Source organism: Canis lupus, chromosome 1 (genome assembly GCF_048164855.1).
Source record: "Canis lupus baileyi chromosome 1, mCanLup2.hap1, whole genome shotgun sequence".
Taxonomy (NCBI): domain Eukaryota; kingdom Metazoa; phylum Chordata; class Mammalia; order Carnivora; family Canidae; genus Canis; species Canis lupus.
The window spans coordinates 119,585,903-119,607,721 of NC_132838.1; the positions used below are offsets into that span (position 1 = coordinate 119,585,903).

Here is a 21,819-nt window from a genome sequence, read left to right on the forward strand (position 1 = left end):
AATGGCCTGTGGCTGACGGGGAGGAGCACTAAGGGGCTAGGAGGTGGGGGAGGTTCGGGCATTTATACCCCAAGCTCCTCGGCTGGCTTCCTTTTGCATTCCTAGAGGGAAGGTCCTGGTGGCTTTGGGGGCCTACGTCACGTAGCCATCTCTCCAGGGTTTCTTTCTTTCCCTTTTTTTTTTTTTTTTTTGATTAAAGATTTTATTTATTTATCATGAGAAGCTCAGAGAGAGAGAGAGAGAGAGGCAGAGACACAGGCAGAGGGAGAAGCAGGCTCCCCGCTGACTAGGGAGCCCAATGCAGGACTTGATCCCAGGACCCCAGGATCACGACCTGAGCTGAAGGCAGACGCTCAATCACTGAGCCACCCGGGTGTCCCTCTCCAGGGTTCCCTGGAGAAGCTCCTTCTCCTTCTTGACCCTTTAGCTCTGGGGTTCTAATGGCCCTGGAGGTTCCACCCCTGTGGTTTCCCTTAACCCTGCCCACCCCATTGTATTAGCCCTTTCCTTAAATTTGCATCGAGCATGCCATCTGTGGGTGCCACCTTCTTCCTGTCTGGACCTGCTGGGTGCTCCAGCCTTTCCCACTTCTGTGGAACCCTGGCTTTTGTTATACACCCGATTCTTGAACCTACTTCCGCCTGTTTCTGATCCATGCCTGGTTTCATTGTCTATCCATTGCTCACTGTTTAATCCTTTAAATGTCCTTTAATGTCTTTTATTTATTTATTTTTTTCCCTGTGTCTTTTAATAGCGCTTAGAGCAAGCCTCCTTTATTACTATGCTTTTCCACATGTTCTTGGCTTTTTCTCTCCTACATTTTTTCTTCCATATTTTGTTAAGTTTCCCCAAAATGGTACCTGGGGTTTTGATTGACATTTCGTTAGATTCATAGCGTACTTAGGACAAAATTGTAGCTGTGTAATATGGCACGTTTTCATCTATGAGCATAATATTTCGAATTGTTGATGTCAACAAATAGCGAGTCTTATGGGGGCAGGGACCATGTTTGTCTTATTTTAAAAAATGATTTAATGCTTGCCATTTGCAACACATGGGTGGATTTGGAGAAAATTATGCTAAGTGAAATAAGTCAGAGAAACACAAATACCATATGATTTCACTCATATGTGGAATTTAGGAAACAAAACAAAGAAAGAAAGAGAAAAGAGGGGATCCCTGGGTGGCGCAGTGGTTTAGCGCCTGCCTTCGGCCCGGGGTGTGATCCTGGAATCCCGAGATCGAGTCCCACGTCGGGCGCCCTGCATGGAGTCTGCTTCTCCCTCTGCCTGTGTCTCAGTCTGTCTCTCTCTCTCTGTGTCTCTCATGAATAAATAAATAAAATTAAAAAAAAAAAAAAAAAGGAGAAAAGAGACCAGCAAAAAAACAGACTCTTCACTATAGAGAACAAAAGGGCTGGTTCTCAGAGGGGAGGTGGTTGGGGGGACGGAGGAGACAGGTGAAGGTGATGAAGAGCACACTTATCATGATGAGCACTGAACAACGTATAGAATTGTTGAATCACTATATTGTGCACCTGAAATTAATGTAATGCTATAGGTTGACGATACTGGAAATTAAAAAAAAAAAAAAGGCCTTGATGAATACGTGAAAGAATGAAATAACTTAGGTCTTTCAGTAAAGTTTAATGCCTAGCTGCTTAATGAATTTAATTTTATCTCTGTGAATATTGTACTTTTGTTAAGATATTGGGATTGGGAAGTTATTGTTTCCTTGTTATATTTTTCTAACTGGTTATGGGTTATCTAAGAAGGGAAGAGTATTGATTTATATCTATTAACTTTGTGGCCATTTCACTGAATTCCTATTATTTTAGTAGTTTCTCTTTCTTTTTTATTTTAGTAGTTTTTCACTTGACACTCTAGGTTTTGTGAATATGCCATTATTTTGCTAAAAAAATCTGTTATTTCTTTCTTTCTAATATTTGTCTTAATTTGTTGACTAGAGAATTCTTAGAATTATGTCCTATAAGAGGATTATGTTATATAATCCTTGTCTTATCCTTGATGTTTACAGTAGGTTTCAGGTAAATACTTTTTATCCTACTAAATATGTTTGATCTAGCCTAGGAATGCATTTAGAATTTACCAGAAATCTCTTGGACTTTTGTGAGGCTAACGTGAAAGTTTTTTTTTTAAACTTATTTTAAGTATGATTTGTCTCCTAATTTTGAGAAAATTTTTGCCAGTGTCCACAGCAGAAGTTGACAGAGCAATATGCTGTCCTGAAAAGGATGGAGTCTCTCTCATCCTTGAGCGGTGCCCCCTAACACTGCTTTCGGGGATGTCATCAGAGAAGCCCTAGATGAACTTTGTCCTCCAGATCATTTTTACATAATTTTTTTTTTTAAGATTTTATTTATTCAGCAGAGACACACAGAGAGAGAGTCAGAGACATAGGCAGAGGGAGAAGCAGGCTCCATGCAGGGAGCCCGATGTAGGATTCGATCTCAGGACCCCGGGATCATGCCCTGAGCCCAAGGCAGACGCTCGACCCCTGAGCCACCCAGGCGTCCCTACATCTGACTCTTGATTTCACCTCAGGCCCTGGGATCGAGCCCCATGTCAGGCTCCTTACTCAGCAGGGAGTCTGCTGGATTCTCTTCCTCTCCCTCTGCCCCTTTCCCTCCTTGCATGTATGTGCTCTCGCTTGCTCTCTCTAAAATAAATAAATCTTAAAAAAATTTTTTTAAAGTCATGTTATAGATTATTTTGTGGCATATGAAAATGTTTGCCATGCTGCCAGTGCAAAAAGAAAAGCACAGCCAATTTGTATATTCATTCAACAGAACCTCATTTTTATACGACGAGGGCGTGTGAGTGTGTGTGTGCGTATGTGCATGGAACATAAAAAAGCAGGAGGGGTTTTAGTGTAGAAAGCGTGTGATGAGAATATACGCACAGACACTTGAAAAAACCTAGTTGAACATGTCTGTCCTCAACTTTGCTGCAGCCACGGAGAGCCGGCGCTTACGGCAGATGTTATGCAAGAAGCCATCTCGGTGCCCCTTATACTATTTTTAGTTTTGTGTTTTCCCCATCATCCTTGCTGTCTTCTAGTATATGATATAATTTATTTATTTGTTTGTTTTGAAAGTTTTATTTATTTGAGAGAGAGAGAAAGAGAGAGCACAAGCTGGGGTGGAGGGGCAGAGGGAGGGGGAGAAGCAGACTCCCCGCAGAGCAGGGAGCCTGATGTGGGGCTCGATCCCAGGACCCCAAGGTCATGACCTCAGCTGAAGGTGGATGCTTAACCCACTGAGCGCCCAGGCGCCCCTAATTTACTTGTTTGTTGTGCCTGTTACTTACTGTCTGCGTCCCCTTGTGAGCATAGATGCTCCATGAGGAAATGTCTTTGCTTTGCTCACCGAGGGGGCCCAGGCACATGAACAGTGCCTGGCATATAGCAGGTGTGCACCTGTGGCTGACCCAGCTCGCGGGGTGGTCCTCAAACGCTGGACCATGGACTCGGTTAGGGGGTCTCTCGGGTGCTTCGTTTGTGGAAGTGCCCAGAGCTGCTCTCACAGCGCTCCCCAGCGCAGATCCTGAGGCTCGTAGGCTCCTCACAGGCCCTAGACATGCGATTCCTTTGCCAGGAAGCCCCTGGGCCCAGCTATTGAAGGCAGCCCGTAGCATGAACATCGGAGCCCCCGGGTGCCTGGGACATTTGCCAGAATTGTTCGGTGTATTGTCACTTGCACAGTCGCTTACATGTGCCGCAAAGACATTGCATTGCATTTATTTTTTTAGTAGGCTCCGTGCCCCATGTGGGGTTTGAACTCACGACCTCGAGATCATGAGTTGTGTGCTCTACCCACTGAGCCAGCCAGGCGCACCCCCCCCACCCCCGCATAGACCTTTTAAAACAAAAAAACAACTTCAACCTTCCTTTTTACCGAAGCGAGAAAAGGAAATCTTTAAAATATACATACAGGGGGATCCCTGGGTGGCTCAGCGGTTCAGTGCCTGCCTTTGGTCCAGGGTGTGATCCTGGAGTCCTGGGATCGAGTCCTGCATTGGGCTCCCGGCGTGGAGCCTGCTTCTCCCTCTGCTTATGTCTTTGCCCCTCTCTCTCTATCATGAATAAGTAAATAAAATCTTTAAAAAAATAAAATAAACTATACATACAGTTAAGAAAATAAATCCCACCGTCCAGAAAATCACTGTTGTGTGTCATCTCCTGGTTTTGTGAATTCTACATGTGTTTTTAAAGCAGGGGGGCACATTAGACATCCTGTTTTATCTGTTTATGGCTTGCAGTGACAGCTTATGGCATCTCATCTCCCTTTTCTTGCAGGATTTCATCCTGGAACATTACAGCGAGGACAGCTATCTATATGAAGACGAAATAGCAGACCTGATGGACCTGAGACAGGTGCGGTGTTGGGTGCGGCGGGGAGGGTGGTGCCTTCAGAACGTCCTGTTAGGGAATCGGGGGTGGTGGGAGGTGATAGGGAGGTGCTTTAGGAACCATCCCTTCCACCTGGCACGTAAGAAGATGACAGCAAGGGACAGACAGGCTCCCTGGCAGGTCTGGGGCAGATTCCGGGACTCAGCCCACCCCAGCCCCTTCCACCCCTCCTAGGCTCCGCGGACACAGCGTGTGTGACACCTGCCCAGGTGCCGCGTCCTCACCTGCTTCCCCCCACCTCGGGGGCTCCTTTCTTCTCCCCAGGCTTGCCGGACGCCCAGCCGGGATGAGGCCGGGGTTGAACTGCTCATGAGCTACTTCATCCAGCTGGGATTTGTGGAGAGCCGCTTCTTCCCCCCCACCCGACAGATGGGGATCTTGTTTACCTGGTAGGTGCCTGGGCCTCTGCGCGCCCCCCCCCCCCCCCCCCCCCGCATCCCGGAGGCCCTCCTGCAGCCGCCACCCACTCTTGCGGGGGGGTCCCATTTCCTCAGGGGAGCCTAGAGACAGGGCGATAAACGGGGCTTAATTTATGAAGGGGACCCAAGCAGACCGGGGCTGCCTGCTTCTCGGAACAAGTGAGCCGAGGAGAAGAGGCGTTTTCTCTGTGCTTGTTTTATTGTTGGGGAAACACGGAGGCTCTGAGGTGGAACTAACAGGAAGCGAGATCCTTCTTCCAGATGGGACAGGGGGTGGGGATCGGGTTTTGTCCCAGTGACAAAGGGAGCGACACAGAAATGGATCAGCTCTTAGAAACCCACGTGGAACGTTCCAGTCTCCTCCAGAGTTGGTATTTTCGAAGGCGAGTGTTGCTTAAATGCTTAAATACTTCGGAGGTGCGGCACCGCTTCCCTGAGTGTGCCCTGCACGGGGGACAGGAGGGTGACCCCCTCGGGGCACGGGGCATATCAGAGCCACGTTGCCCATCAGAGCCACGTTGCCCCGCAGCCGGTGGCTAGGGATGCCTCCTTTTGAAAGGACAAGCACCTGAGTTTTGCTGAAGATGCCTTAGCTGCTACTCAGACCAAAGGGGTACAGGTGGTTTCTCCCATTGATGGGTTAGGAAGAAGCAGCTTCACATCCCCGTCCTGCTTGATGGGTGGACTTTAAAACAAATCCCGAGTCTTTTAGATTCAAGAAGAATGATGAGGGGCGTGTAATGCCTCTGTTTCATTTAGGAGACACACACACACACTTTTTTTTTTTTTTTAAAGATTTTATTTATTCATTCATGAGAGACAGAGAGAGAGAGGCAGAGACACAGGTAGAGGGAGAAGCCTGACGCAGGACTCGATCCCAGGACCCCAGGATCACGCCCTGGGCCAAAGGCAGGCGCCAAACTGCTGAGCCACCCAGGCTGCCCTACACACACATTTTTAATATTTTTTAGAGGGAGAGTGGGGTGGGAGGGGCAGAGGGAGAGGGAAAGAGAGAATCTTAGGCAGGCTCCGTGCTTAAGGGGTTCGATCTCACAACCCTGAGATCATGACCCGAGCTGAAACCAAGAGGCAGACGCCTGACTGACTAAAGCCGCCCGGGCGCCCCGAGAGAAGACATATATTTTTAATACACCTTATGTTTTAGAACAGTTTCAGGTTCACAGCAAAGGTGAGAGATTTCCCGTATATCCCCTACCCTGCTCCCCACGTTGTCACCCAGAGTCCACAGTTTACACTGGGGTCCCCTCTAGGGGGGTAGGCGTTCCGTGGGTTTTGACACAACGTGTAAGGACACCTGTCCACGTTATAGGATCATGCAGAGTAGTTCCGCTGCCCCACGACCCTCTGCTCCAGCTCTTCATCCCTCCTCCTCTCCCGCAACCCTGGCAACTACTGACTGTTTTTTGTCTCCACTGTTTTGCCTTTTCCAGAATGTCAGATAGTTGGAACCCTACAGTAGGTAGCCTTTCTCAGATTGGCTTCTTTTCACTTAGAAACCTGCATTCCAGTTTCCTGCATGTCTTCTCGCGGCTCATTAACTCATTTTTGTAAAATTGCTAAATGACGCTCCGCTGCCTGGTTGTGCCACGGTTTATTTATCCGTTCCCCTACGGAAGGACACGTTGGTTGAGAAGCCTTATTTTTGTGTGAGATTGTGGGTACGGTTACTCGGGTGTCACCAGGCCCGTTGTCTTGCTCGGACACAAAAGCTTCATCGCATGTGCATCTGTGAATTTCATTCAAGAAATAGATTTTGCCCGGTTTCACCGCCAAGCGGTGTAGAAAGCCAAATAATCCGTATTCTCACAACCCGTTTCATTCATTCATTTATTTATTTATTTATTTATTTATTTATTTATTTATTTATAATTATTATTATTATTATTTAACCCGTTTCTTTTAAATTAGGTATGACTCCCTCACCGGGGTCCCGGTGAGCCAGCAGAACTTGCTGCTGGAGAAGGCCAGCATTCTGTTCAACATCGGAGCCCTCTACACACAGATCGGGACCCGGTGCAATCGGCGGACCCAAGCTGGGCTGGACGGTGCGGTGGACGCCTTTCAGAGAGCCGCAGGTGGGTGTCCGGGAGGGCTGCCGGGTTAGAGCCCTGGCCCCCCCGGGTGGCCCTGGGTACCACAGTGGAAGACGGTCTGTGGGCCTTCCCCAGGCCCGGGCTCGGGCTCGCAGGCCTGTAAGGGCCAGGCGGGTTTCTGGTGCTCGTGTGTCTTCCTACCGAGGAGAATTGCGTAATGGCTCAAGCCCTGACGCCTCAGTCTGGGTATGGCTCACGTACACAGGGAATCCTGTGGTTACCGATTTATCTTTTTTTTTTTTAAAGATTTTATTTGTTTATTCACAAGAGACACAGGAGAAGCAGGCTCCATGCAGGGAGCCCGATGTGGGACTCGATCCTGGGACCCCAGGATCACGCCCTGGGCGGAAGGCAGATGCTCAACCACTGAGCCACCCAGGGGCCCCAGCACCCGTCCCGATGCCTCCGCTGTGGGGAGTCACTCCCAGCAGGGAGCTTCTGGGGTGTCTCGCTTTGCTCTGCAAGGCCGTCAAGAACCGTAGCTCTGTCGTTTTGGCTGATGGGGAAGTTGCTGGTGTTAAAAAGACTGAGATTCCGTGTGGGAGTGGATTTTGTTCGCTGCCAGTCCTTCCCGGGGCTCGTTTTCTTTCTGAGGAATCTAAAGCAGGTGTGCGTGGTGACCCATCTCTAAGACTACAGCAGTGTAGACAACGGGAAGCTTCAGGACGGGGGAGCAGACCCCAGCAGGGAGCAGACAGCCCGCAACCACTGCCATCTGTCCGCGGGGCAGTGTCTGGTTTGCAGCAAAACCAGAGGAACCAGTCCGATGGGATTCATGTCAGAGATTTTATTTCAGCCTCCGGTGGATCGCCGGTTAGTGCTGTGACAGTTAATTTTCTAACATGTAAGAAAAGCCAGCTAAGGGCGACAGCAGGAAAATTTCCACTGGTCTTTCCTGAGGTCCTGGGAAAAGCCCCGAGTCTCATCACGACCCGGTGTTAGGTGTGAGCGCGTCCCCCGGAGGGCCCTCCTGCCCTCCTGCCCTCCTGCCCTCCTGCCCTCCTGCCCGTTTTCTGCTTTCACCCCCGTTAGAGGCCTGGTCGTGTACGGAATGTCTTACCGTCGTCCCAGGCGGAGCGGGAATAAACAGGGGGCAGGCTGGTTTCCTCGCTTGATACGGATGTACGTGTTTTAGAACAGAATCTGATTTGTTTTTTTTTTGTTTTTTTTTAACTAAGACATACAGACGAATGCGACCGTTTGTAACCAATTTCAAGCGTTCAGTTCACTGGCATGGAGTACGTTCATGTCGTTGTGCAACTCTCTACGGCCACAGCTTTGTCATGTGCCCCAGGCCGAAACTCTGGGGGCGCCCAGGTGGCTCCGACAGTTGGGCGTCCAGCTCTTGGGTCGGCTCAGGTCCTGATCTCAGGGTCACGGGATCAAGCCCTGTGTCGGGCTCTGTGCTCAGCGTGGAGTCTGCTTGAGGTTCTCTCACCCTCGGCTCCTCCCCTTGCCTGGGCATGTGCTCTTTATTTCTCTCTCTCTCTCTCAAATAAATAAGCGTAGTCTTCAACCTGAAACTCTGGGGATGCCCGGGTGGCTCAGCGGTTTGGTGCCTGCCTTCGGCCCAGGGCGTGATCCTGGGGTCCCGGGATCGAGTCCCACGTCGGGCTCCCTGCATGGAGCCTGCTGCTTTTTCTGCCTCTCTCTCTGTATCTCTCATTAATAAATAAATAAAAATTAAAAAAAAAACCCAAAAAACTGAAACTCTGTACCCATTAGACACTAGTCCCTGGCAACCACCATGCTACTTTCTCTCCCTGAACTTGACTCTTCCGGATGCCCCATCTCACAGAATCCTAAGCTCTTTGCCCACGTGACTGGTTTATTTCACTCAGTGTCACGTCTGCGTCCATGTGGTACCATGGGCCACGTACCTTCCTCAAGGCTGAAAACCATTCCGTTGTATGAAGGAACACACCACATTTTGTTGAACCGTATGTCGATGGAGGTTCGGGTGGGTGTCTACCTTCCGGCTCTTGTGACTGATGCTGGTGCGAGTGTGGGTGTACAAGAGGTATCGGTTTGCCTCGGTTTCCATCTGCTTCTGATTCTTTAGGGTGCACACCTGGGAATGGAATTGCTGGATCTTATGGTAACAGAACCAGATTTTTCCCAGTGCTCCTGAACGCCGGTTCTTTATTTTTGCTTCTCCCCTTCTCTGGGCTTTGGAACGGCGTACGGTGGAATCAGTAGGATCCCCCCGGCTAACGTGCGAAAAAATTTCCCATCGTAGGGGTTTTGCATCACCTGAAAGAGACGTTCACTCACACTCCGAGTTACGACATGAGCCCTGCCATGCTCAGCGTGCTGGTCAAGATGATGCTTGCACAAGCCCAGGAGAACGTGTTTGAGAAAATCTGCCTTCCTGGGATCCGGAATGAGTTCTTCGTGCTGGTGAAGGTGGCTCAGGAGGCTGCCAAGGTAAAGCCCTCCTGGCTCCCGTGACTTTTGGGGTGGGGGGGGTGGGCGGATGGGTTGATGTGGGCCCCCTGGAAGCGGTGGGGGGGGCCTCCCACGGCAGCTTGCCCGTGACCTGGGCAGCGTGCCCGCCCTGGACAGAGCCCTGGCTTGCATTTTCTTGGCAAGTCGCGGTGTTTCAGCTACGGATCACTGGTTCCATCTGCAGCTTAGCCTCCAAAGCAGCCTAATGACAGTTTCCTCATCTCCCTGTTCACTGTGACGCTGAAAGACCTGGGAACCCTTGGAGCCGCTCCCAGACCCTGGAGCAGCTTCTGGCAGGGCCGGGCCAGAGAAGAAAGGTCTCTTTTTTCTGCAGCCTGGGTGCGTGAGCACCCCTGGGCCGGACCCCCCTTCCCAGCGTCCCTTCCGTTTCAGGTGGGGGAGGTGTATCGGCAGCTGCACACGGCCATGAGCCAGGCCCCGGTGAAGGAGAACATCCCCTACTCCTGGGCCAGCCTGGTCTGCGTGAAGGCCCACCACTACGCGGCCCTGGCCCACTACTTCGCAGCCACCCTTCTCATCGACCACCAGTGTAAGGCTCTGGGCTCGGGTCAGGGTTGTGCTTCCAGGACATTCTGCGCTGAGTGAGAGCTGTCTGCCTGCCCCGGAGATGCCCACAGCCTGGAGGGGGGCCAGCGTGGCATTGGGGGGGTGATACGTTCCCGCTCTGTTGTCCTCCTGGCTGGGATGGAGCAGACTGCTCCAAGGAGATGACGTCTCCCCTGGAGTTGAAGCCAGGGCTGGGACCAGGGCGGGCCCCCGTGAGGCCCTCGCCTAGGCACCCAGTCTCAGGGGGGCCCCCAAACTCAGTATTCAGGATAACGTTTGGAGGTGATATGTTAAATGAATCAAATCTCATGGCTCCCTCCCCCTCCGAAATCCATGGTGATCCAATTTTTTTTTTTTTTTTAAAGATTTTATTTATTTATTCATGAGAGACACAGAGAGAGGGAGAGAAGGCAGGGACACAGGCAGAGGAAGAAGCAGCTCCATGCAGGGAGCCCAATGCGGGACTTGATCCCAGGTCTCCAGGATCACGCCCTGGGCTGAAGGCTGGCGCTAAACCGCTGAGCCACCGAGGGATCCCCAATGATCCAGATTTTTATTTTTATTTATTTATTTTTTTTAATTTTTAATTTACTCATGATATAGAGAGAGAGAGGCAGAGACACAGGCAGAGGGAGAAACAGGCTCCATGCAGGGAGCCCCACTCAGGACTCGATCCCGGGACTCCAGGATCGCGCCTTGGGCCAAAGGCGGGCGCTAAACCTCTGAGCCACCCAGGGATCCCCTGATCCAGATTTTTAAATAAAGACTACAGATCACTAACGAGGCTGTGCTGACGACGTCGGAGCCCGAGGCAAAGAGGAATTTTGATGTTTATTCATCAGGCGCTTCTTAGCGTCCATTTTTGGTACCTAGGAAATTGTATGAAACTGTCACGTATCCTGACTGCCGAGTTTTGGTGCCTTCTAAAATTTTCAGCCCGAGATCAGTGTCTTGCTCTCCTCGCCCTGGTTGTGGCTCTGATCTGACGTCGGGGTGGGGGTGGGGGGACCTCTTGTAATTAGTTCTAATCAAGGTTGCCCCAGAGCAACGAAACGGGTGAACTCTGGAGCCACGCTCCGGGTTCGTAGCACGGCTCTGCCGTTTACCAGCTGTGAGATCTGGGCCTCCGTTTTCACATCTGTAAAATGGGGGCATGAGGAAATCCTTTCTCACAGGGGCTGTTGTGAAACTTATGTGCCTGTGTGCAAAGCTAAATAAACAGCGCCTTGTAGCTAGTGGGCTCCCGGGAAGTGGTGCTGCTGCTGCTGCTGCAGGGATTCCCGGAGGGTCTGTGGGAGGGGGCGAGCCGTGTAGACCAACAGCAGCGCAGCACTCCGGCACTTGCGGTAGCAGGACAAATGGGGCAGCAGTTGGACTCCTGGTGTAGTCACGGAAGGCTTCTCAGAGGTGGTGACATTGGGGTTGGACCTTGAAGTCCGAGGGGCACTTTTGCAGCTGAACCAGGAGGGAAGGGACGGCCAGAGCATGAACCCCCAGCCGAGCTCTGGAACGGAGGCTGGAAGTGTTGAGGTGGCTGGAGACGGGGGCGTGTGCCAGGGAGGGGGGTGCTGGGAGGGTCCGTGAGGTGGGTGAGTTTGGCTCTGAGCCCTGGAGGGCACCTGGCCCCAGATAGGCGAGGACTTGTGAGCTGGGGGGCCGGGTTTGCGTCCAGGGGCAGCAGGGAGGCCTAGGACCATCCCAAGTGCTGGACGGCATTAGAGAAGGCAGGAAGCGGGGCGCGGCTGGGAGACACCTGTGCAGGGGCGCGTGCACCAGGAGGGGCCTGCCCGTGGCTCTCGTTGCAGTGAAGCCTGGCGCAGATGAGGACCATCAGGAGAAGTGCCTGTCCCAGCTCTACGACCACATGCCAGAGGGACTGACGCCCTTGGCCACCCTCAAGAGCAGCCACCAGCGCCGACAGCTGGGTACGTGGCGGCTGTCCCGCCTCCTCCCTCGGCAGCCCCCCACCCCTACCCCAGTTTGATGCCCAGTGGGTTCTGCTCACCAACCGCCCCAGACAGGTCCCCAGGGCAGGGCTCAGAGAGCAGGGTGTCCTGGGTCATCAGGGCCACTCCGGTGCGGTCTGCAGCCTCAGCGGCTCCTGGGGCTGCAAGGGCCCGGTCCTCCCCAGGTGCAGCCAGAGCTCTGACCAGCCTGCCACGCCCTCGCCGCCTGGGGTGCGGGGAGGGGGGGGGGATGGCCCCTGGTCACCCGCGTGTAGGACGGCACATTTGTTAATTTTTTGCTCTCCCACCTAAGAACTGGTAAGGAGAGGTCATGGGATGGTCTCTGCGGGGTATCAGGGAGGATGCCTCTTGCCATGTGTGAGCCTGAGTTCCTCTGCTCCCCAACTCCCCCCCCCCCCACAGACGCACTTCCCCGCTCCCTGCCAGCAGCTCCGGCCTTCCAGATGCACAGGCCAGGAAGCCGGGGCTCCCCTTCTGCCTTCTTTCTCACCCCACATGTGGTCAGCAAACCCCCCTGAGGCTGCCTAGACAGCGCGACCCTTACCTACACCCCGGTCCAAGCCACGTGCACGGGGGACTCGTTAACATGCACCGACTCCCCCGAGTCTCCCGCAGCCCTGTCGGGCACGTGTAGCATGATCCCCGTTTTGCAGTTAATGAACCAGGGGCCCAAAGAGGTCACGTGGCCCATAACTGGTCCCCGTGCTTTTTCCTCCTCACTCCTTCAGACCCCGTTCATGTGGGTCACGTCACATGAGCTCTCTGCTCACATCCTAACGGGCTCCCATCTCACCCAGAGTACGGACAGGAGCCCTCACCCTGCACTTGTAAGGCTGGACACGTCTGACCCCTCTCCTCGGCCTCATCCCCTTCCTTTCGCCCTGGCCTCTGCCTCCAGCCACAGCCCCAAGCTCACCCTTGAATACACAGTCACCCTCCTGCCCCAGGGCCTTTGCACTTGCTTTTCCTTCTTCCAGAAGTGCCCTTCTGTCAGATAATCCTCAAGGCTGCTTCCCTGGCCTCCTTCAGGGCTCTGCTCAGAAGTCACCTTCCCAAAGGCCTTCCCGGGTCACCCATCACAGAAGAGCGACTTTCTGTTCCCACTCCTGTTGTGCTAGATTGGCTCCCTGCCCTGCTTTTTTTTTTCCATCATCTTATCACTGCATGATCCATTCCCTGTTTCTTATTCTTTTTTTTTTTTTTTTTTTAATATTTTGTCTATTTATTCACGAGAGACAGAGAGGCAGGCTCCGTGCAGGGAGCCCGATGCGGGACTCAATCCCGGGACCCCAGGGTCATGGGGTCTGTAACTATTTGCCGAATGAACGTGTTCTAGACCTGAGGGAGCGTGTCTGGCACGTGGATTTAAGAGGGCCTTAGGCTGTCCAGGCCGATCCTTCAGAAAAGAGCAGGCCACCGTCCTGGGCTGGTGCTTGGGCACTTTGGCTCCCCCGGAGGGCCTGACGCGGCCCCTGGGGCCCAGCCTCACGTGGGGTTGGCTTCCACCCGCAGGCAAGTCCCACCTGCGCAGAGCCGTGGCCCACCACGAGGAGTCGGTGAGGGAGGCCAGCCTGTGCAAGAAGCTCCGCAACATCGAGGTGCTCCAGGACGTGCTGTCCGTGGCGCACGAGCGGTCCCGCCTCAAGTACGCGCAGCACCAGGACGACGACGATCTGCTCAACTTGATCGATGCTCCCGACATTGTCTGTGAGTGACGTGGGGGCCCGTGCGGGGTGCAGGGGGCGCCCCGTGACCTGCTCGGCCCGGGGGCCCTGGGCAGACCTCCTCCTGCCCTGTTTGCTCGTGATGCAGGGGCTGCCTTACTCGGTGACCTTGGGGTAGCCTGGGGCGTGCAGGGTGTCGGGGTGCCCGGCCACCTTCTTTCTGTTCCCTCCTCCCTCACCCCCGCTTTGCCACCTCGTCGTGCCCTTGCCGGGGGTCTGCTTGCTGCCTTGCCCCCTCTGGGTGCCTTGCCTGAGAGCCTCGTAACGTCCCGGGGTTCCAGCTGTCACCTCTCCCCGGGAGACCTCAGCAGCCCTTGATGCCTGCGCTGCGCCCCGGAGTCCGTCTGCCTTCTGGGCACGCTCGTTTCCCCCCGGCTCCATGGTTTTACATACATGTGCTTGGGTGTCAGTCAAGCATTTCTAAGCATTTCCACGACTGATTACCATCCCGGGATCAAGAAGGTGGCTGTGAACTGGGCAGTTGTTGGTGCCCTTGGGGACGAGGCTGTCCCTTATGCCCCAGGAGGCAGGAGTTGGGGCGCCTCTCCGACAGGTGGCTTTAGGGGTAAGGAGTGACTAGGATCTTTCAAGGAGGTGGGGGAGGGGGACGGAGAGGGGCCCAGTTAAGGGAAGCCCTTTTGTCCCTATAGCCCTTCGACCCCAGTTCCTACACTTCTGTCTCCAGTCTCTGAAGTTGTAGCTCAATTTCCAGGAGCCCTGGGCTTGTCTGTGCTAACGCCGGCTGCTGTCGCCTGGGCGGTGGAGGTCTGCAGGGCACAACTCTCCTTCCCCTCTCCCTCCAACTCCATATGGAGGCGCTGGTATTGCCTCCATCTTACAGATAAAGGCTTAGGGCAGTCAGACTCTTTGCCCCAGGTGACCAAGCTGGTAGGTGGAGGCAGGAATGGCACTCCATGATTCTCCTTATGGACACTGGCCCCCTCCCCTCCTTGGCCCCTTTGTCCATACGGTGTGCTCTGTGGCCACGAGGTAGAGACATGACCTCTGAGGAGGGAGGAGGGGACAGGGCTGCTGGCGAGGCTGTCCGGGGATGCTGGTGCCACACTGGTAGTGGATGAGCACCGTGCTTGAGCCCAGCACTGTCCCATCCTGTGAGTAGACGGGTGTGTTCTTCCTTGACAGGGCCAGGCTCCTTCTTATACTGATCTTCATGTATACTTAGCCTGCTCTGGGATCCTTTTTGGGCACTGACTAGTCTCGTGGTAAGAGTTGGCTTGAGCCTCCCATCAGTAGGATGGTAAAGATTTAAGCCGTCAGTGGACACAACGTGACAAACTGACATCCCACTAAAATCCTCACATCGCGTGTTAATGATGAAGAGGGAGGTCATCTCACCCAGGACTACGTGCCGAGAGACGCTGCATCCCTCTGTAGTAGCCACAGTTGAAACGTATGTTACTTCTCAGGTTTTGTGAAGGCTAAAAGCAGTCCCCTAGATTATAATACATATGCTCCGTGCAGGCAGGGGGTGTGTCTGATTGTCACCACTCTGTCCCAGCCCCAGAGCAAGGTGTGGCTCCTACAAGGAGTGCTCAGATGGAAGGTACAGGGGCCACGGGGCCGGGGGCTGGCCAGCGGCCCATCTTCTCTACTACTTGTCTAGACCAAGAGGAAGGCCAAGTGACTAGGAGAAAGGCCTCTGCTGCTCTTCCCTTCAGAAAGACTTAGACCTGACTTTTCCAGGAGAATTTTGAATTGCCGAAGCACTTACGCTTTCTCTTTTAATATGCTTTTCCAGCTAAAACTGAGCAAGAGGTTGAAATTATATTGCCACAGTTCTCCAAGGTGACAGCAACGGACTTCTTCCAGAAGCTGGTATGTTGAATGCTTATTTCATAATGACCCAAGGGGACAGCTCATATAAGTTGCAAGCATGCAAAAGACTATTTTTAGTGTTTTTTTTTTGTTTTTTTTTTGTTTTTAAGTAGGCTCCATGCCCAATGTGGAGCCCAACACAGGGCTTAAACTCATGATTCTGAGATCAAGACCTGAGCCGAGGTCAAGAGTCGGATACTTAACTAACTGAGCCACCCAAGAGCCCCAGTAATGTTAGATTTTTTTTTTTAATTAGAAACTTTATACAGTTTTCATTAAGGTGGTTTTTAGAGATTTTGATTTATTTGAGATTTGAGAGCATGCATGGACGGGAGCAGGGGGGCGAGGAGCAGAGGGAGAGGGACAAGCAGACTCGCGCTGGGTGTGGAGCCCGACGTGGGGCTCGGTGTCACCACCCTGAGATCATGACCTGAGCTGAAATCAAGAGTTGGATGCTCAACCAACTGAGCCACCCAGGTGCCCCTGAGATGATTTTTTTTTTAAAGAACATATTCTCTAAAACATGGATGTTTTAGAGAAAAGGACAGTTAATGTCCTGCATGAGTGTCGTAGCACGTGTTCTCTCTGGTGGTGTCACTGGTCTCTGAGCAAGGCCAAGGGACATCTGCAAGGACAACAAGGTGACATTTCCCTGTAGCTTTCAAGTGCCTGATGCAGCCTTCAGATCCTACGCCTAACGATGCTCTGTTCCAAAGGGCCCCCTGTCAGTGTTTTCGGCTAACAAGAGATGGACACCTCCTCGAAGCATTCACTTCACTGCAGAAGAAGGGGATCTGGGGTTCACCTTGAGAGGAAACTCCCCAGTGCAAGTCCATTTCCTGGATCCTCACTGCTCTGCTGCGGTAAGTGTGTGCCTCTAGACCGGGAGCAGTGCTCACTGGTGTCTTTGCAAGCAGTCAGACCGGTCAAATACAAAGAAAGCTGCCCCAACCAATACATCTGGGTGTAAGAATGAGCTTAGGGTTCCCTTTGTAAGAGGTCTGACGACGTGAAAGGCTCCTCACGGGTGCTACTGCCCGAGGAGCCAAGGCTGCATGTGTGCGGTCTCTTCTGTGGATGTACTTGGGAGCTGATGCGGGGATTGGAGTGGCCGGAGTGCTTACCTTTCTGTATATCCTACCTTCGTAGCTGGCGGGAGCCAAGGAAGGGGATTATATTGTTTCCATTCAAGACGTGGATTGCAAGTGGCTGACGGTGAGCGAGGTCATGAAGCTGCTGAAGGCCTGTGGCAGGGACGGCGTGGAGATGAAGGTCGTGAGCCTCCTGGACTTCACCTCGTCCATGGTGAGTGCTGACAGCCTGCCAGTAAGCCGTAGGGTGGAGTGAGGCTGGCGCACCTCCAGCCCCAGGGCTGTTCTGGGCCCTGCGCCTCCTGCCTGTTTCGGTGACATGCCACAGACGACTGGCCTCGGAGCTTGTCCTCGTGGGGATGTGCTCACCTTGGGCCAAATAGATCCTTGGAAAACTTGGTAAAACAAAACAAAACAAAACAAAACACGATGTAGATGAAAGAGCCAATTGATTTATTTTTTCTGATTAGTTTTTTTTAAGATTTATATATTTATTTGAGGGAGACAGAGAGTGCGTGCGAGCAGCAGAGGGAGAGGGAGAGAATCTCCAGCCTACTCCCCACCCAGCGTGGAGCCCCACAGTGGGGCTTGATCTCATGACCCTGAGATCATGACCTGAGCCAAAACTGGGAGTCAGATGCTTATCCGACTGAGCTATCCAGGCGCTGCCTGATTAAGTCCTTTTTTTTTTTTTTTTTAAGATTTTATTTATTCATGAGAAGCCCAGAGAGGCAGAGACAGAGACAGAGTCAGAGGGAGAAACAGGTTCCCCGTGGGGAGTCCGATGCGGGAGTTGATCCCAGGACCCCAGGACCATGACCATGACCTGAGCTGAAGGCAGATGCTCAACCACTGAGCCACCCAGGAGCCCCTCAGAAGGGGAATGATTATTTCAGGACATCTTGTTTCCTGGAGGCTGGCCAGGTGGTGGCAGCGTGACCTGCCTATAGCAGGCGTCCGGGCTGGCGACATTAGCAGCTTACATTAGGGTGGGTGCCGGCGGAGGTGGAGAGAGGTGCATGTACCCGAGACGTATTTTTGGAGGTGGAGCTGACAGGGGCCTGTAGACGGCCTGCGTAAAACACATCGTGGAGAGAAAAATGACTCCTCAGGTTTGAGCTTGAACAAAAGCACCATTTTTTTTTTTAATTGGTGTTCAATTTGCCAACATACAGTATAACACCCAGTGCTCATCCCGTCAAGTGCCCCCCTCAGTGCCTGTCACCCAGTCACCCCCACCCCCGCCCACCTCCCCTTCCACTACCCCTTGTTCGTTTCCCAGAGCTAGGAGTCTCTCATGTTTTGTCACCCTCACTGATATTTTCACTCATTTTCTCTCCTTTCCTCTCTATTCCCTTTCACTAATTTTTGTATTCCCCAAATGAATGAGACCATATAATGTTTGTCCTTCTCCGACTGACTTACTTCACTCAGCATAATACCCTCCAGGTCCATCCACGTTGAAGCAAATGGTGGGTATTTGTCGTTTCTAATGGCTGAGGAATATTCCATTGTATACATAGACCACAGCTTCTTTATCCATTCATCTTTCGATGGACACCGAGGCTCCTTCCACAGTTTGGCTATTGTGGCCATTGCTGCTAGAAACATCGGGGTGCAGGTGTCCCGGTGTTTCACTGCATCTGTATCTTTGGGGTAAATCCCCAGCAGTGCAATTGCTGGGTCGTAGGGCAGGTCTATTTTTAACTCTTTGAGGAACCTCCACACAGTTTTCCAGGGTGGCTGCACCAGGTCACATTCCCACCAACAGTGCAAGAGGGTTCCCTTTTCTCCACATCCTCTCCAACATTTGGGGTTTCCTGCCTTGTTAATTTTCCCCATTCTCACTGGGGTGAGGTGGGATCTCATTGTGGTTTTGATTTGTATTTCCCTGATGGCAAGTGATGCGGAGCATTTTCTCCTGTGCGTGTTGGCCACGTCTATGTCTTCCTCCATGAGATTTCTGTTCATGTCTTTTGCCCATTTCATGATTGGATTGTTTGTTTCTTTGCTCTTGAGTTTAATAAGTTCTTTATAGATCTTGGACACTAGCCCTTTATCTGATAACGTCATTTGCAAATATCTTCTCCCATTCTGTAGGTTGTCTTTTAGTTTTGTTAACTGTTTCTTTTGCTGTGCAGAAGCTTTTTATCTTGATGAAGTCCCAATAATTCATTTTTGCTTTTGTTTCCCTTGCCTTCGTGGATGTATCTTGCAAGAAGTTGTTGTGGCCAAGTTCAAAAGGGTGTTGCCTGTGTTCTCCTCTAGGATCTTGATGGAATCTTGTCTCACATTTAGATCTTTCATCCATTTTGAGTTTATTTTTGTGTCTGGTGTGTATGGCCCAGTTTCATTCTTCTGCATGTGGCTGTCCAATGTTCCCAGCACCATTTATTGAAGAGACTGTCCTTTTTCCAGCGGATGGTCTTTCCTGCTTTGTTGAATATTAGTTGACCATTGAGTTGAGGGTCCGCTTCTGGATTGTCTATTCTGTTCCATTGATCTATGTGTCTATTTTTGCAAAGGCACCATTTTTCATAACGATGGGGAAGGGGGGGCCAAGGGTGAGGTGGGGAGAGGAGAGAGGATGCGGAGCTGTACCATGAATGTTTCGTGCGATGTTAGACGCCCGAATGTAATGTGAAGTGGGCATTGGATGTCCACATCCTCAGTTCAAGGGGAGAAGTCAGAGCTAGAATTAAACAGCTGAGAATCACCAACATAGCGATGATATTTAAAGGTGTGAAGAGAGTACCTGGAATTACCCCCGAGGGGCTGAGAGTCGAGGACTCGACCTTGAGACAGCACAAGCATCTGGAAGGTCAGATGTAGGCACCAAGGAAGTTGGAAGGGGGAAGAGACGTGGGACAAAAAGAAGCTTCTGGAATCGAGAGAGGAAAATCCTGCCAAGAGAAAGTACTTGGTTGTGTAGAGTACAGTTACGAGGTGGAGCTGTGTTTATTATATTTGGCAGCAGGACAAGAGGACACTTTTCATGGAGAGATGGAAACAGAACTCTGATTAGAGAGGGCTGGAGGGTGAATGGGTCCTGTGATTCCTTGGTCAGAAATGTCCAGAACAGGCTAATCTGTAGAAACACCATGTAGGGCAGTGGTTGCCAGGGGCTGAGGTGTCAGGCAACAGGGAGAAACATTCTGAAGTTAGGTGGTGGTAGTTGCACAACCCCGAATATACCCAAAACCGTGGGGTGGTGCTGAAGTGGTGAATTTTAAGGCACGTGCATTATATCTCCGTTTGGAAATTAAAGAAGATGAAGTCGGGCTCACGGAGCATCTTGGGAGAAGGGATCATGAGAAACAGAATTTTTAGGGGGAGAATCCATAGAAGCACAGGGCAAAGGGATCAGGGTCTCAACCAGAAACAAAAGGTCGTCCAAAAGGAGGATAAATAAAAGAGCTGGGCTCCAGGGGCGCCTGGGTGGCTCAGTAGGTTAAGCGTCTGCCTTCGGCTCAGGTCATGATCTCGGGGTCCTGGGGTCGAGTCCTGTGTCAGGTTCCCTGCCTCAGCGGGCAGCCTGCTTCGCCCTCACCCTCCGCCTCTCCTCCTTGCTCATGCTCTCCCTGTCTCTTTCTCTCAAATAAATAACTAAAACCTTAAAAAAAAATTTTTTTTTAATTAAAAAAAAAAAAGGGTGAGAGCTGGGAGGGGGCCATAGGGAAAAGGGAAGCTTTTCAAGAGTGGAGGTGGGTAGTGGTGGTGGGGGTCTGTGTGTGTCTAGATAACGCAGGAAACTTGTGTGCTGATGGGAAAGGTCAGGGAGGCAGGAGTGCAGGAAGGAGGGGGCATACCAGGAGGAGGGAGTGAGAGCCAGACACACGGACAGATGCTGCTGAGCATAAGGCAGTACTATCAGGAGGACGTGTGCGGGGCTTTGAGAGACAGCGGGGAGAGAACGAGTGCATTTACTAGGGTAATGTAATGAGGTGCCTGGTAGAGCTTTGGGGTCGGGGTTAGCGTTTTCAAGGGAAGCCAGGCAGCTTGGTAAATATCCCCCAGTTAACGTGCAGGCGTTTGGGTGCAGGCCTGGGGGGCAGCAGAGGGTGGGGTTTAACTCCACTTGGCATGTGCTGGTTGAAGCGTGGGAGAGGATCGAGGGTATTAGTAAGGGAATGGTCCTAAAGACGCATAATGGACTTTAAGCAGGTTAAGGTAAATAAAAGAAAAATGTCTGCAGGCATGAAATCTATGTCCAGGAGTATTTATTCTTTTTAACGGAAGTGCGCGGTCTTGTAGAATGCGGTGGGGGTTCTATCGAAGAGGAAGAGGCATCCTCATCCCGAGGAGCCGGGCTCCCCAGGGACAATTGAGAGTGAATACCGCTTTCTTTATTGTCCCGTCTCTCACATTCCTTGATTTCTATTACAAACGGTGCACCCGCCACTTTAGATAAGTGGTACGTATGTTGAAAGGCCTGATTTTGGTGCCTGGAACCGAATAGATGTTCAGTGAACAACTGGCGAACAAAGCAACTTCAGTGTTCGGCAAACCTTAGAGGCAGGTGACAACCCACACAGACAGAAAACAAGTATTTGCAGGCTTCCCATTTGAACCCTACACAGTCCTTTAAAACTTAACAGTAGTACTTTCTGGACACAGAGTTTCAGCTGTGGAAGATGACGATTCTGGAGACGGGTGGTGCTGATGGCGTAAGTGTGAATGTACTTAATGCCACTGAACTGTACCCTTGTGAAATGGTGAAAAGGTTCTATTTACGTTATATACATATTTCATCATTTTATAAGATAGGGAAAAAGAGGTTAAATAGTATCCTCACCACGGATTCTAGATTGTCTGTAGAGAATGAAGGTGATCTATACCTACTGGCTTGGACAGGTAACCGAAGAAACTGAGGCAGACCAGCGTGTAGTATATTCCTTTTAGGGAAAGACAACTGGTGACGTGTACTTACTCAGACATCAATACCTATATGGGAACATGATTTCTAAAAGTGTAACAGAAATCATGGTTACTTCAGGGGAAAGGCCTTGGAAGCCAAGGTGCCAGGGATGCCTACCGTTCAGGATATGTATTTTCATATTGTTGACCAGGAGTATTACTTTTCCAAATAGACTAAGAACCTTAAAAAAGCAAGTAGTCGTCCCTAGTCTAAATTGCTACGGAATCTATTCCTTAAACATCATCCTTTTTTTTTTTAAAGATCTTATTTATTCATGAGAGAGGCCAAGACACAGGTGAGGGAG

At 51.5% G+C, this 21,819-nt stretch overlaps 1 protein-coding gene across 2 annotated transcripts in view; it reads left to right on the forward strand.

Moving 5' to 3' along the window:
* The window catches only part of RHPN2 (rhophilin Rho GTPase binding protein 2), a 57,869-nt gene that overhangs the window by 34,249 nt on the left and 1,801 nt on the right, over positions 1–21,819 (forward strand). For both annotated transcript variants that reach the window (XM_072782450.1, XM_072782460.1), the window contains 10 exons: positions 4,318–4,395; positions 4,696–4,820; positions 6,780–6,946; positions 9,204–9,391; positions 9,806–9,962; positions 11,785–11,904; positions 13,459–13,653; positions 15,430–15,506; positions 16,223–16,369; positions 16,656–16,811. In XM_072782450.1, coding sequence (XP_072638551.1) covers positions 4,318–4,395; positions 4,696–4,820; positions 6,780–6,946; positions 9,204–9,391; positions 9,806–9,962; positions 11,785–11,904; positions 13,459–13,653; positions 15,430–15,506; positions 16,223–16,369; positions 16,656–16,811 — 1,410 coding nt within the window. The remainder of the gene's footprint in view (positions 1–4,317; positions 4,396–4,695; positions 4,821–6,779; positions 6,947–9,203; positions 9,392–9,805; positions 9,963–11,784; positions 11,905–13,458; positions 13,654–15,429; positions 15,507–16,222; positions 16,370–16,655; positions 16,812–21,819) is intronic.